The following is a 14,306-nucleotide window of genomic DNA, read 5'->3' as shown; positions in this document are numbered from 1 at the left end:
TAGAGATACTCTGACTTCGGACAAAACTTATATGTAGACTAAAAAGGACCGGATGGAGTACCTGAGAAAACCGGAAAGACCAGAAAATAAACCGAAGAGAAAATCATTTACAAAAAACAGGGGGGGGGGGCACGCTGACCTGGTGAAACGACGAATGGCCCGATGACGAAGGCCCATTGGGCCCAAATGTCCGTGCAAGTGCCGTGGAAATCCCGCACGCGCGGAGAAAAAAAAAACCTAGGGTTTATGCCTGGTATAAATCCGAATCCGGCCACCGCTTCATCCCTCTCCGCAGCCCATCACACCTCCGCCGCCGCCGCCGCCGCACCCGTCCATCTCCCCCCTTAACCGAGGTACGTCGCGATCCCATCCTCCCCAAATCTATCCACTGTTTGCGCTTGAAAATCTCGCTCCGTCTTAATTTGCCGTCGAGTATCGCCGGACCTGTATCCGGGGATGATTTGTGCCCTACATTTATACGATTAGCATCCGCTAGAATTTTGTGCGCGTGATTTGTATGGTTCGGCTGCTGCGATTGCACTCCCGTTCGATGCCCAGAGGATGCCAGAGAGTGGAGATGGGGTTTTTGGCTGTAATTCTTAGATATTTTTCATAATGAGGTACCAATCGCTTAGTGCCAGTGGACAGTGGTAGTTGTTTGTTGCGATTGATTTCACTGAGAATGCGTGTGGTCGTTGCTCATAACTACTTCGTATAAAACCTAGCAGATTATAGGCTGGTTGGGTGTTTGGGCGAATTTCTTTGATGGGTTCAGGTGGGTGTTCTGCTTTCTAAAGCATTGCACGTATGTATTTGGCTAAATGTCCAATCCATCTTTTATCATTCATGTAAAGTTGTTCATGCCTTGCCAAATTGACGCCCAAATCCTGTTATTTTGGATCAATGGCTCCTACTAGGCTTGCCTGGTTTTTATTCAAAAACCATGCTTGCCTGGTGCAGGGTCAGGGTACTGATCAACGTGACTGATAAAACATATTTTATCATTTTGGTAAAACATTCTTGAATGGGATTGGACCATTTTCCTGTTTGGCCGCAAGGGGTCTGGTTTCTTTAGCTATTTTGTGCAGTTGCGTACTGTTGACAGCAGCTGTACTATTTGGAATAAACCATAGGAGAGTTCACAGTCATCCTTGTATCTGGGTTTGATCTATGGAACTAGCTTTTATAGTTATATATATCATCTTTATACCATAGTGTCCTTTGCAACTAGTCTCACTGCTAAATATGAATGTGTTTCTTCGATGACCTGCAGCAGTGTCCCAGTATCCCTCCAGTCCCCATTATGCAGAACGAGGTGGGTGATATGGTGGACCTCTATGTCCCAAGGAAGTGGTACGTATTGATGTATTGTCGTCTTGGTTACAGTACTGTGGCATTGCAACCTTGCTCATTCTTGCTTTGTATTGGTTCCTGCAGCTCTGCCACCAACAGGATCATAACTGCCAAGGACCATGCCTCTGTCCAGATCAACATCGGGCATGTGGATGCGAATGGACTGTATAATGGCAGTTTCACCACGTTTGCCCTCTCTGGATTCGTCCGCGCCCAGGTGTTTTACCCTTGCTATCCTGACCCCATTTATTTGTCTTAAAGCACACTGTGAGTGATCCAGATTCTCCATGTTCTGATTGTTCTCACGAAATGGGTTGTTTTCTTTTTGCCTGTCTAGCTGATTGGAATAATATTTATCATGACATTGACATGCTGTCAGTAGTTTGTTAAGATATCCTTTGCATTGGTCAAACCAGTAACTCTTTAGTATTCTCTATTCTGCACACATTGAGTCCTTGAGTTTCAGCAGTAATTTTTCTTCTAAGCAAAACATTCCATGATTCCAGTAAATTAGTATTAATAGTTATTGAAGATGGTTTTTGTTATGAGATCAGTAGCATGAAACTGTTTGCCCACTCAAATTGAAGCTTCATTCTCTAATTCGCTTCAAGCTTCTTTTATCTGCAGTTATACATGTTTTACATATGTGACACAGTTTGAGATTCTCCAGAACCAAAATGACAAATAAAATCAAGCATTCGAAAATCATGATGTTTAGATGAACCCTATTAACATCTGAATTACATGTACAGATATACTTGGTCAGTTGTGCATGAGTATTGGTAACTTGACTGGCTGAAACGTTTTCTTTTTCTACTGGTCATACAGTGTATTGCTATCCTTGTACACTTGTTTTCTGTTTGCATCGGTTATTACTGTATTCTTGCGGCTACTCTGTACGACGATAGTGGCTGATTTGATTAAGTGGTGGTGAGATCTTAATTCATACATGATTGTTGCTGCAACTCTGTCATTGGTTCTTACACCATCTGCCTTGCAGGGTGATGCCGATGGTTCTTTGGACAGGCTCTGGCAGCAGAAGAGGGCTGAGATCAAGCAGTAGATGAGTTCCGCGTGGCAGATTTTGCTAGGATGGATATTTATGAAACCGCTTTAAACCTTTTTTGAGGAATCTGTTATGGGTGTTTATGCTTTGCCTATGAATGGTCTATGATAAAACCGTGGACTGCACGCAGTGCTTATGGAAACCTTACTTGAAGAATCATTATATCTTTGTCCATGAATGGTCTATGTTTCTAAGAGGAAACACTAGACTTGGTGTAATATGCTTCCTGGCAATGTGCCTGAATTCTTAAATGCATTTTAGTCGCTGCTCTTATGGCTCTCTTGGATTATTGTGCTTGCTTTCTCCAATAATTTGGTGAAGGGGCTGTTTGCTGTTATATGTTTCTCTAATTGCCATCGGCTCTAGAAGTCTCTTTACAAACTAAACCATGATGAAAAAACACGGGGGAGATCCATAAAAATGGGCAAGATTGGTGCGCATCTAACTATAATCATCATTAGCCAGCAACCAGTGGCTTATTCCAAGCATGAATAAATCCACATATTTGTTTGGCAAAATCATGTCAATGTTACCTATTTATAGAATCTTAAGCAAATGTGCAAAAGCAACGTACTATTGTTGATTCTTGATGTAGCCTGATGAGCTATTTGAAAAACAGAAGGCTCACAGGAAAATACATACCGCGTTTAGAAGTCAGAAGAAACCCTGTTAGAACATCATGAGCCCCCGGTAGATAAAATTCACATAATTTTGTTTCTAGATGGTTTGCTGTGTTTTGCCAAGTATCAGCAGCAAAGCAAGCTGACTGTTGGGAGACATTGAGTACACTGTGCACCACAAGGTTGTGAGCACCATCCACCCAAAGCAGAGAGTCTCGCTCCTACCTTTTGTTACAAAAGTGTGTTGGGCTGTTGAAGAAAGATCCAGCCATTGGTGCACACACAAAAATCCAAGTTGCAGCTGTAGGTGCTCTCCTACATAGCAGTGGATAGGAAGATGTGTAGTTCCTTCCTTGATGTCCCCCACCATCCACCAATCCACCATCCTCCTCCAAAGAAATGCTACTAGGCTAGGTTGGGCTAGGTCAGATAGGGGGCAGCCACACACACTGAGCAAGCAAGCATGAGATAGTCCAGGCCTCTACTGTTGTTCTTGACGGAAAGAAGGAACACAAAAAGGTGAGCATGTATATTTCTCCAAAAGCACAGTGCATCCCCCCAAGCATGCCCACACCTCCATCATGAAAGTGCCATCCTCTATTTGCCTCCCTCCCTTGTTTCCTCATGGTGGCAATGTGGCATCCACGATCAATCTAATCTCGTAAGTATTTTATATTTTTCTCATAGCTTTACAACTCTGGTTGATTTGTAGACACCAGGCGGCGCTGTTTCTCTAAGTTGATTTAGCGGCGCTGTTTTTGTTGAACAACTTTTGGAGGCATGGAGATTAGACGTAGATATTTTGTAAATGCTTGGCTTTAGGATGATGTTGACTTGAGCGATTTATTCCAGAGAACAAATATACACAAAGATTTACTCCTTTTTGCTTTTGGGATGAAGATTGCTTTCTTCTTCTTTAATGCCGTGCCCACCAAGTGTTCGATAGAATGACAGAACCCCAAAACCATGTAAGGTTTACAGCTGTCGAGTATAGGTTCATTTCTTGCACATGTCCTTGTTGTGTTCATGGTGGATGCAGGTTGGCCGCTTCCAAGAGGACATCTGTGTCAGTTTTCTTTCGCCAAGTGAGAAGGCGAGATGATCTCTCACAGGGACGAGGACCAGGGAATGTAAGGAGGTTATACGGCAAGGACAAGGTTACAAGAGATCGTACAGCTTAACTTTTTTTTTTAGCATTGCGACTTTAGCAAAGAATCTGTGCAATGTTTCCCCTTCTCCGTACATAGTTAATGGATGAGGAGCAAGAAACCACCATAGGCAGTGCACCATATGCGGCGAGCATCCGCAAGCTGTGAAAGCACACCCTTTATCCTGAGTTGACTAGAGAATATCACAAACAGCCACCATGACTGCAAATTGTTGTGTACGCGCTTATTCCGTCTATGTCACCTTTTGGAATAGGCTAACGTATGGTACGGATTTCTTGCTTCCGTAGGGCGGAATTTGGTCTCCAATTGAGAGAAATAGACAAGGGGACTATCCATCAATTCAACATCAACAGTAACCTTTCTTTATCTTTCAGAACAATCTGGCCCTGTTATTGTCAACTAATCCTTGGATGCTTCTAGTTGGCATGCATGTAGCATTGCATTTGGTATTTGATTATGGCCAAAAGTTATATTGGCTAAATCGAGCTTGGGACCTAGTTAGTTTTGATCCCCTGCAAGTACTCATGGTGCTATAATTTACAAAACAAAGTTAAGCATGTAGTTCGACCTCATAGTGTTTTGTATTCTAGATGAAGCATTCCTATTCGATACAACTTCTCCAGTATAATTTAGAAGTGGATAAAATGCACTCTTATCTTCGATGCTGCTCACCTTACTGTGATGCTTGGTTGCCCCTGGTTGCGTGTGATCCTATATGATGGCTGTACATGATATGTATTCTTAGGAGCATTATTGGTAACTTTAGCTTGGTTAACCGATTATCCTTGTCTCTCCATGTGCACCTGAAAAGGTCCACAGATATTTTGCGATGATGCTCAGGCCCATGGGGAAGCATCAAGTTTGTTTTTAATGCTTTCCTTTTTCTCTTTCTGCTCACGATTGTGAGATCCTTAATATTTTGGACCATTCTTGCATAGATCTGGTAACAAGTTGCAGTATTATGCACAAGCAGAGGGTCTCTACTCTGTACTCCGGAAGAGTATGTAAGAGTGCCAGAGTCAGTCGACCCAATGCTACTCCTACCAGGTTATCCTGTCCCTCAGACGATGTTAATCGTTAAATAGCCAGTTATATAGGTTAGAGCTTTGCGTTTATGTGGAATGTCTACAAATGAGGAGACATCATGGTACAACTCACCTATACAATTATGATATGGTCTCCTCTCAATTTGTATCAGATCATACTAAATACAAAAAGATGGACCATATGAGGGCACGTTTTTTGCACCATTGCTAGGATCTTCAACTTGTTTCTAGCCTTTTTGGCCTAGATTTTTATAATATTTGCAACCATGCTATCATTTATACCTGTTAATTAAGCATACTACTGTTTTTTTCTTCGAATCTCTATGTGTCACACATGTTCTATTCGCTTTCTGGGATCTTCAACTTGTTTCTAGCCTTTTTGGCCTACATTTTTTAATATTTGCAACCATGCGATCATGTATACTGGTTAATTAAGCATACTACTTTTTTTTTCGAATCACTATGTGTCACACATGTTCTAATCACTTTCTAGATGTATTTCAAGGCTGACATATCTTTACACGGTTTTGTCAAGGAAAAATGAGATGTAATTCCTAAAAGGTGCATAATGGTAATTGGTAAACAGGTGGAGTTTCATGTCACAAGACAAAATGAGGTAATGGATATTGGAGTGCACACAACTTGATAAAATTTCAGCATTTCATTGTTTTGCGTTACATTTTTCAGTAGAAAAATAATAGTGCGGGTTCCAGAAATATTGAAACATACTGTCATGTCCAGAAAGATAGTAAGTGGATCATCTTACACGGGCAGATGGGCTGCACTTTCTAATTGGGTAAGAATCTCTCTTGAAAAGTGGAAATATTAAGCAGATATGCTTCTCATGATCATGCACATCGCATTATATAAGGGGCAAACAAGCTCCAGAAGATATTACTTTGAGCCCTTCCCTCCTCTTCAAGTTAAAGTCCATTTCTGATCCTTCTTTTGCTTGTATCATGGACAATAATGAGTTAGGCTGCAAGCAAAGCGACGCTCTTCAAGAGCTCGAGATGCTGACAGTGAATGCCAAGGAAGCCCAACAGCTTATACTGACAAAAATCCTTGAGAGGAACCAAGCTAGTGAGTACTTGAGCAAATTCATGAATAGATCCACAAACACATCCACCTTCAAGAGAAACGTCCCAGTAGTGACATATGATGTGGTCCAGCCGTACATCACAAGGATCTCAACTGGCGAGGATTCTTCCATTATATCTGGAGACCGAATCGTAGAACTGCTGAGAAGGTGAGCCTCTGGTTCTGTTGCTCTCATAAGCGCTTTCTGCATATATCTGTTATAGATAGAAAGAACCAGCATATATTTTTGTTGGAAATTTATCATTCCCTGCTTCTTCTTGGGCTTGACATAAGCGTCTTATGTTATTATGGGACTAATAGGAGAAAATAAATATTATTGCTGCTTCTTAGTCTGGTAAATTGGTTGCTTTTTTAGCATGTACCAGGCTCGAAATGCCAAACTGAGCTAACTTGGCACGCCGGCAAGATAAAACGTCACAGGCATGCTGTTGTAATCTGTAATTCTTGGGCACTCATGTGGAGTGATATGTAAACGAATGAGAACATAAGATTGTGCCATTCCTCACTTGGTTACAAAATTTGACAGTCCCTCAAAGTTCATGTCACTGCTCTGTTTTTAAAAAGTAACCAAGATGACGTGTTTAGCCATGTTATGTGTTCTTGAAACTGTCTCTAAAAATATACAAAATCCTATATATAACATTTATTGCAAGATATTATGCCTCAGATTATTAAATACATTGTCGATTCTTTGACATGACTATATCTGTGAGACTGAACTGATTCATCAAGCATGGCTTGCTGTTAGATGCTGAGCACTGGTGATTTTGCTTTGTGGTTCTCGCATCTGAAAGCCCAGTTATTTGCATTTGAATATGCTTCTGTGGTCAAAGAAACTTCCCATATTTTGTTATGGTGGCTATCTATATGTGGATGAGACCTCACGACTCACATAGTTAGTCTTCTCTCATTAGAAGTGAGCTAGTTTGAATTATTCTCTCAGGACAGGCTGAATGACTATTGTACTTGATGCTAACGATTTGTTATTTCCTTGGCTATGCCATTGCCATTTACCCTGATAGCTGGAGTTTATGAAATCATGTTTCCTGTCACTTCTTTGAACTCCATACCTGATACAATAGTAGATTGTATCATTTGAAGTTATACTATCTGTATGACGATCATCCCTTTGATTTTTAATCATTATAAATTTATAGCTCCGGAACTTCTCGGGGTGAGCCAAGATTGATGCCAGCCATCTCCGAGGATCTTGACCGTCGAACCTACCTTTATAGTCTGCTAATGCCGATAATGAACAAGTAAGCTTCTGTTTCTTATCCAACGTTTGCGGATCATAGCATATTAACTGTTAATTGCGGGCAGTTTTGTCATTTCTGAAATTCTTGTGGTCAACTGCTTCCTAAGATAATTTGACTTAGTATGTTACCTGAATTCTGGACATAACCTTGTAATTTATTTTTTTGAACATAACTGCCTCACCTCTACATATCTTGAATTAGTTTTACTGCTCGTGTTCCTGGCTGTATTCATCTGTAATAAGCAGAGCCATTACACATGTGTGTTCTGCTGTCAAATTTTACCTTGCGAGCAACAATTTACTCCTTGGCTCAATCTGCAGGTATGTATCAGGCCTTGGTGAGGGGAAGGCCATGTATCTTCTCTTTGTGAAAGCAGAAACACTGACGAATTCTGGCATTCCAGTTCGATCAGTCCTCACTAGCTATTACAAAAGCCCTCACTTCCTGCACCGCAAACATGACTTGTACAACAACTACACCAGTCCTGATGAGGTAATTCTTTGCCCTGACAGCCAGCAGAGCATGTACTGCCAGCTGCTCTGCGGCCTGGTTGAACGCCAGCATGTCCTCCGTCTTGGGGCAGTCTTCGCCTCGGCGTTCCTTCGGTCTATCAGCTTTCTTGAGCTGCACTGGTGTGACCTTGTCACTGACATACGTAATGGTAAACTCAATCCCAATGTCACCAACACCAAATGCCGGTTGGCCATGGAGTGCTTTCTCGCATTGCCCAACCCGGAGCTCGCTGATGAGCTTGAGGAAATCTGCGGCTGTGGGCCATGGAAGGGGATTCTAGGCAGGCTATGGCCTAACGTCAAGTACATCGAAGCTGTTCTTACAGGAACAATGGCACAATACATCCCCATGCTGGAGTTCTATAGTGGTGGTAGGATTCCCTTGGTATGCACCATGTACGCCTCGTCGGAGAGCTATTTTGGTGTCAATCTGAGGCCACTGTGCAAACCAACGGACGTGTCTTACACCATCCTCCCAAACATGGCCTACTTTGAGTTCATTCCTTTGGAGGATGGCCTCAGAGTGACGGATGATGAGGAGGTGGTGGGGAATGACAAGCTTGTCAGCCTGGTGGATGTCAAGGTCGGATGCTACTATGAGCTTGTGGTCACCACATTTTCTGGTAAGTAGGCCTCCTGTAAATATCTAATCGTAACCGAACTATCTAAACTCCTGTAAGGTAGTAGGTTGAGAACCAACATCAACTCTTGCTCCAGAATATATTTGAACATAATTTAGGTATGTATAGTTTGATTATTTGACCACTGTACAGTCAAAACCTCATTTTTCTGAACATAATACCTGTTGAAGTTCATTAATTTTGTCCAAAAAATCGTTGTTAGCTACAACTGGAACAATGGTTATGAATCAAATTTCGGAAACTGGCAGCTCTTCTGTCATTGTGAATCAGAGAGTAGAAAAATTCAGTTAAATGATGGATGCCGGAACGATAAATGTTAGCGGCAGGCTGCTAGCAAGGGATATGAAACAGGCTACATGTACATATTTGTCAAGAGCTCTGAAGTTGTATGTTTTGGTCCAGGTCTTTACAGGTATAGGGTTGGCGATGTGCTTCAGGTCACAGGCTTCTACAACCATGCGCCGCAGTTCAAATTCATCTGCCGGAGAAACGTGATCCTCAGCATCGACACCGACAAGACCAACGAGGAGGATCTCCACAACAGCGTCACGCGTGCCAAGAAGATCCTGGAGGACAGAAACCACATCCTCCTGGAGTACACCAGCTACCCAGACACTTCCACCGTCCCTGGACACTATGTGCTCTTCTGGGAGATCAAGTCCACCTGCGAAGGCGTGCAGCCCCTCGACCCTCAGCTCCTCGAGAGCTGCTGCGTCTCCGTCGAGGAGTCGCTCGACTACATCTACAGGCGCTGCAGGGCGCACGACAAGTCGGTAGGCCCGCTGGAGATACGGGTGGTCGAGGCCGGCGCGTTTGATGCTCTGATGGATCTGCTGGTCAGCCAGGGCAGCTCCATCAACCAGTACAAGACCCCGAGGTGCATCGAGTCCGGCCTCGCGCTGAAGCTGCTCAACTCCAAGGTCACGGCTTCCTTCTTCAGCCCCCGGGATCCTGAGTGGACCATGTAAAAGCTTTCAGGTAATGAGTAGTAGCAAGTATGGTGTCTTGATCGGTGCTGAAAAGGAAGATCATCTGTAGACCGTATATGCATTGTGTAGCTCTGAAGTTCCCAAGTTAAATTTGCGCTGTTAGATTCTTCAGACTAAGAATAATTATCAACATTTGCGTAGTAGTAACTTCTAACTGAAACAACATGGAAAGCTTGCTTGGAACAGTCTGATCTATTGCACAGAAACAAAATGGAAATCCTTGGCTAGAACTCACATGCAAATATAGAATTTATGTGTTGAAAGTTGAGGCAGCTCCCTTGTATGTTTATCCGTAGCGAGAAACGAACGGCTCGGTCATTTCGCGCACACCGACTAATCTGAACTTGCTGCGTGTGTCTTTGCAGGGAGGGCCTGGGAGAGGCTGCAAATCTCCGGTCTGATCGTGCCAGCCCGATGGCAGTATTTCTGCTGCTTGCGTTTTTCATTTGGAGAACTACCACTACTTGTTATAGCGCTTTCTTGTATTATTGCCAAGCCCTAAAGCAGAATGAAGTATTCGCCATTTTTTTTTGAATTAAAATTCGCCATTTTTTTGCTACTCATGTACTATGATTGTTCATCTCATCATCTGAGCTCCGAACTGAATGGTGATACTACTATATTTATTTATGCAAGCTGCACAAACTTGTACTATTTTTTTTTCTTGAGTGATTGGGCCTGCGTCCTCGGCCATGTCACGCCAACTGGGCCGACGGCCTTCCCCGGTGCGGGAGCTTCTTTTGTGCCGCCGGTCCGGTTTCGGCACCTCCTGGCCCAAACCGCTCGCCCATCATCATATTTCGCTTTGTCCATGTTTCTCAAAAAACAAAAAAATCGCTCTGTCCAAGGCCACAAACTTTCATCCCCGGCAATCATGCCCTTCATCATTCCATGTCAATGTTAATAAAGCACTTCCTCTGCCGGTTGCTTCCGGGCTAAGACCGGAGGAGCGAAAGACGAGAGTCCCTGAACAAATGAGTAGACCCATCGGCATTCAGCAAAGATCTATAGTCTCCTTTTCCTTTCTTTCACTGAGACGAGGCCGTGCTTTCAGCTCCATGTCAGCTTTGCACCGCACGGCCTCTTTTCCCTCGGCGTAATGAAGCCGTTGCCGCTTGCCAATCACGTCCTCGCGAGGCGAGAATGAGAGTGAGATCTCTCCTGCCCCTCACTCATCAGCTGCCCGCTCTGCCGATGCGTGCTCTGATCATTGCATGTTTGCATGATGCTTGGGCCGGCCGGCCACCCCGCGTAGTAGGAGTACGTACTATTTACTGTAGTACCTTTGGCATCAAAACTTGAGTACGGTTCAATTGCTTGCACATGCACGGGCTCAGGGTTCCCGCCTGCTACGCCCGTAGCACTCCTGTATGCAACATTTGATAGGAGGGAAAGGAGGCATGCTCACCGGTCAAACCGTATGCTCACGGCTACCGTCGGCTTGGGGGCATATCGTATCCTTTTGTGCTGTGCATCCGCGTCCGGCAGGAGGGGTGGAAGGAATGATTCCGGGATGGAGGACGTACTTCCTCCGGTCCTTTTTACTCTGCATATTAGAATTTTTTGAAGTCAAACTTCAGAAAGTTTGACCGCATTTATATGAAAAAATATCAACATCTGCTATGCTAAAGTTATACAATATGAAACTTTAAGTCATGACACATCTATTGATATTGATTTCAGATTGTGAATGTTGGTACTTTTTTCTATAAAGTTGGTCAAACTTCACGAGGCTTGACTTCAGTTAAATTTTATATGCGAACTAAAAAGGACCGGAGGAGTACGTAGGTCTTTCGGGAAGGGAATCGATCTAGTCTACGTACCTCGTGTGATTATAGGCCACACGACCCACATGCACACTATTGCTACTCTCAAGTAGGAGTAATAGTACAGTAAGTACGTAGTGCTGCAATTAATTGCTTGAGAGAGCATCAACGTCGTACAGTACAATGCATCCAAGTCTTGTCAGCGCGGATCGGTCGGTCGACCAGCTCCGGATCTAATCCAACGAGAAAAGATGGATCTTTCCCCGCCGTGTGAAACCTAACATAATTGGCCATCATCAAGGTGCTGGCAACACTGTACAAGAAAGCTTACTCTTGTGTTTGTGACACGGCCGGCCGGGAATCTTGGTTCCGTTCCAGAAGGCTCAAGGCGAAAAATGGATGTGATTAGGTCTCAGTCCATTGAGACTTAATCAAGTCTCTGTCAAGTGATATAGTATAAAAAACTGAACAAAAAATTGTACGAATCTTCATACAAGTCGAAAGAAATATAGCATCGATTGAGATGTACCGAAGTCTCAGTGAGACTTTTTTTTTTGGAGGGAAAGTCTCAGTGAGACTTAGCAAAACTGCAAGAAAAATGCCCTAAAAACAGGTGATGCCGTATGGCAATACGGCACACGTACGCTCATCGGCATTGAAGCCGCCTGCCAGGCTTGTCTCTCTCGACGGACGGATCACGGGCGGCCGCTGTAGCGCCTAGCTAGATCCTCATCATCATGCCATGGGATGGTTTCATCACGCATACGTGGTACGCTTGCATCTGCAGGGCTCGCAGGCGCGGGACCGTTGAGCGCAGGCCCTCCCCGCAAGAGCCACACGCTAGAGAACAAACCCCATGCCGCAATCGATGCCGGCTCTGCCACGAGCGCGCGCGCCCTGACACGCCATCAATTCCCCTCCGTGATGTTTCTCGCCGCCGGCCGGCCCGCTCGATGGCTGCTGCGCTCTCTCGGCCGCCGCGCCCGGCGGCTGCTGGCGTGCGCGACAGAGCCGCGGCGAGGCGGGGCGTGCAGTGGTACGTAGGAGTACGTAGAAGTGTACGTACGAGATTCCGCTGCGGCGAGCGGAGCGGTCAAACTGCGGAACGGCGCCAGGCCCCAGGCGCGCGCGCGCGTGTCGTTCCGCTTGGACGGATCGGGCGAGCCTGCGGCGCCCCGCCTCGCCCCCGAGAAGGGGTGCACGGGGCGCATGCGGACGAGATCACGAGACGGCGCGGCGGCGTCCGTCCGTGTCAGTCAAAGCCGCGGCCATCCTACGGTTCCGGGGATCCATCGGACGGCACAATTGTTTTACTGTACTAATTTAGCTCGTCGACTCTACGCTGGTGGCCGCGAGCAGCTAGATTCCGTTAGGCGTGAGAGTATGAGTTCGATGACGTGTTCAGAGTGTTGTCTATGTTCAATGACAATGATTCCGTTTTTGATGAGCCATATTGAAGATCCGCAAAGTTGAATATCATCGTTAGGAGCTTCAGGTGAGGAGGTGATCTAACATTTTTTTTGTCTTATGTGGCCGTTGTGGTGATGCCGAAGGCAAGATCAGGAGATTTTTCGGTCATGATTGTACTTTTTTTCTTGACTGCTGTTTTTTGGTAAAGTCTAGCGTTCTGCTATCTTTTTAATTTTGTCAGATAAATGTTTAGGTGACTTGTATTTATGATCTTTATAGTATGAATAAGACATGTTATGAGAAAAAATGTTCAAAAGGAAAATATATCACACAACTTCAATGCATTCTTCAGAAAAGGATGACTTTTTTCTCATTTTGCCGGGGCCGTGTACACGTTGAAGTGCACACATCGTACATACATTACGCCGGTGCTGCATTGTCTCGCGTACATGAAGAATCCGCTGTTCCCAACTAGTAACAGTACACGACTGCATCTCTAATTAGTACCGTCTCCGGTACTGCCGCAGTTACAGCCAACAGTCCGGGAACCTCCATTCATGCCTCTCGGAGGTACAGGAACCCTACAGTGTCGCCCCCAGTTTGAAAATCAATGTGCCTTTCGTGCTCCTGCGAGCTTAAGGAGATCCACCTTCAAAACCGTCGTTTTCATTTGGAGCAACGAGAGGGCCAACCCAACTTTGTGCAAGCTTGATTTCTTTTTCTGCAATGCTGATTGGGATACAACCTTTAATTCCCACGTGCTTCATGCCTTGTCTTCGTCCCTTTCGGACCACTGTCCTTTCCTTCTCGCCGATGACAAGGGTCCCAAAAGACCGCGGACTTTCAGATTTGAGAACTTCTGGGCTTCCCTGCCGGGTTTTGCTGAGATCGCGCGCAAGGCGTGGGACGAGCATGTGGCCCACTCTGAGCCTTTTCTGGTCCTGCATCACAAGCTCAAGAAAACCGCGCTTCGTCTCACCAAATGGAGCAAGAAGCTGTTCTCCAAGGCCAAAATCCAGCTTCATGCGGCCTTGCTCATCATCCTTCGTCTTGACATTGCCCAGGAGAAGAGGCCCCTATCTAATGAGGAGCTTGATTTGCGTTCACGGCTGAAGAGGAGGGTAATCTCCTTGGCGGTCCTCGAGAGGGCTCGAAAGAGCCAATGCGCTAGAATTGCAAACCTCAAGGATGGTGACGCTAACACAAAATTCTTCCACCGCCGCATCAATGCTAGAAGAAGAAAGAACCATATCTGCAGGATCAAGCATGACCTTGGATGGGTAACTGAGCATGTGGCAAAGGAGAAAATCGTCCATGACCACTTCTCCGTTGTCATGGGGAGGGGGGTTTGAGCAGCAAGGATTTCTGCTGGGA

The 14,306-nt window shown here is 44.9% G+C and overlaps 2 protein-coding genes across 8 annotated transcripts; both read left to right on the top strand.

Annotated features, from left to right (window-relative positions):
* The first annotated feature begins 219 nt into the window (after positions 1-219).
* LOC125535736 (40S ribosomal protein S21-like) lies at positions 220-2,690 on the top strand. Of its 2 annotated transcripts, none has more exons than XM_048698805.1 (4): positions 220-353; positions 1,274-1,353; positions 1,438-1,570; positions 2,354-2,690. In XM_048698805.1, the coding sequence occupies exons 2-4, from the start codon at positions 1,304-1,306 to the stop codon at positions 2,414-2,416; spliced, it is 246 nt and encodes an 81-aa protein (XP_048554762.1). In that variant the 5' UTR covers positions 220-353; positions 1,274-1,303; the 3' UTR covers positions 2,417-2,690. The 2 variants fall into 2 exon arrangements, with proteins under 2 accessions (XP_048554762.1, XP_048554764.1); XM_048698807.1 differs by having other exon boundaries at positions 223-353; positions 1,277-1,353.
* Positions 2,691-2,826: 136 nt separating this feature from the next.
* LOC125535734 (probable indole-3-acetic acid-amido synthetase GH3.11) lies at positions 2,827-10,389 on the top strand. Of its 6 annotated transcripts, none has more exons than XM_048698803.1 (7): positions 2,827-5,870; positions 5,996-6,050; positions 6,233-6,503; positions 7,513-7,614; positions 7,935-8,749; positions 9,170-9,745; positions 10,122-10,389. In XM_048698803.1, exons 3-6 carry the CDS (start codon positions 6,268-6,270, stop codon positions 9,733-9,735), a joined length of 1,719 nt encoding a protein of 572 aa, XP_048554760.1. In that variant the 5' UTR covers positions 2,827-5,870; positions 5,996-6,050; positions 6,233-6,267; the 3' UTR covers positions 9,736-9,745; positions 10,122-10,389. The 6 variants fall into 6 exon arrangements, with proteins under 6 accessions (XP_048554760.1, XP_048554759.1, XP_048554761.1 ...); XM_048698802.1 differs by having other exon boundaries at positions 5,942-6,050; XM_048698804.1 differs by having other exon boundaries at positions 2,827-6,050; positions 6,233-6,337; positions 6,427-6,503.
* Positions 10,390-14,306: the final 3,917 nt, after the last annotated feature.

This window comes from Triticum urartu, chromosome 2 (assembly GCF_003073215.2).
Source record: "Triticum urartu cultivar G1812 chromosome 2, Tu2.1, whole genome shotgun sequence".
Lineage (NCBI taxonomy): Eukaryota > Viridiplantae > Streptophyta > Magnoliopsida > Poales > Poaceae > Triticum > Triticum urartu.
This window is presented reverse-complemented; position numbering and strand designations above follow the sequence as displayed.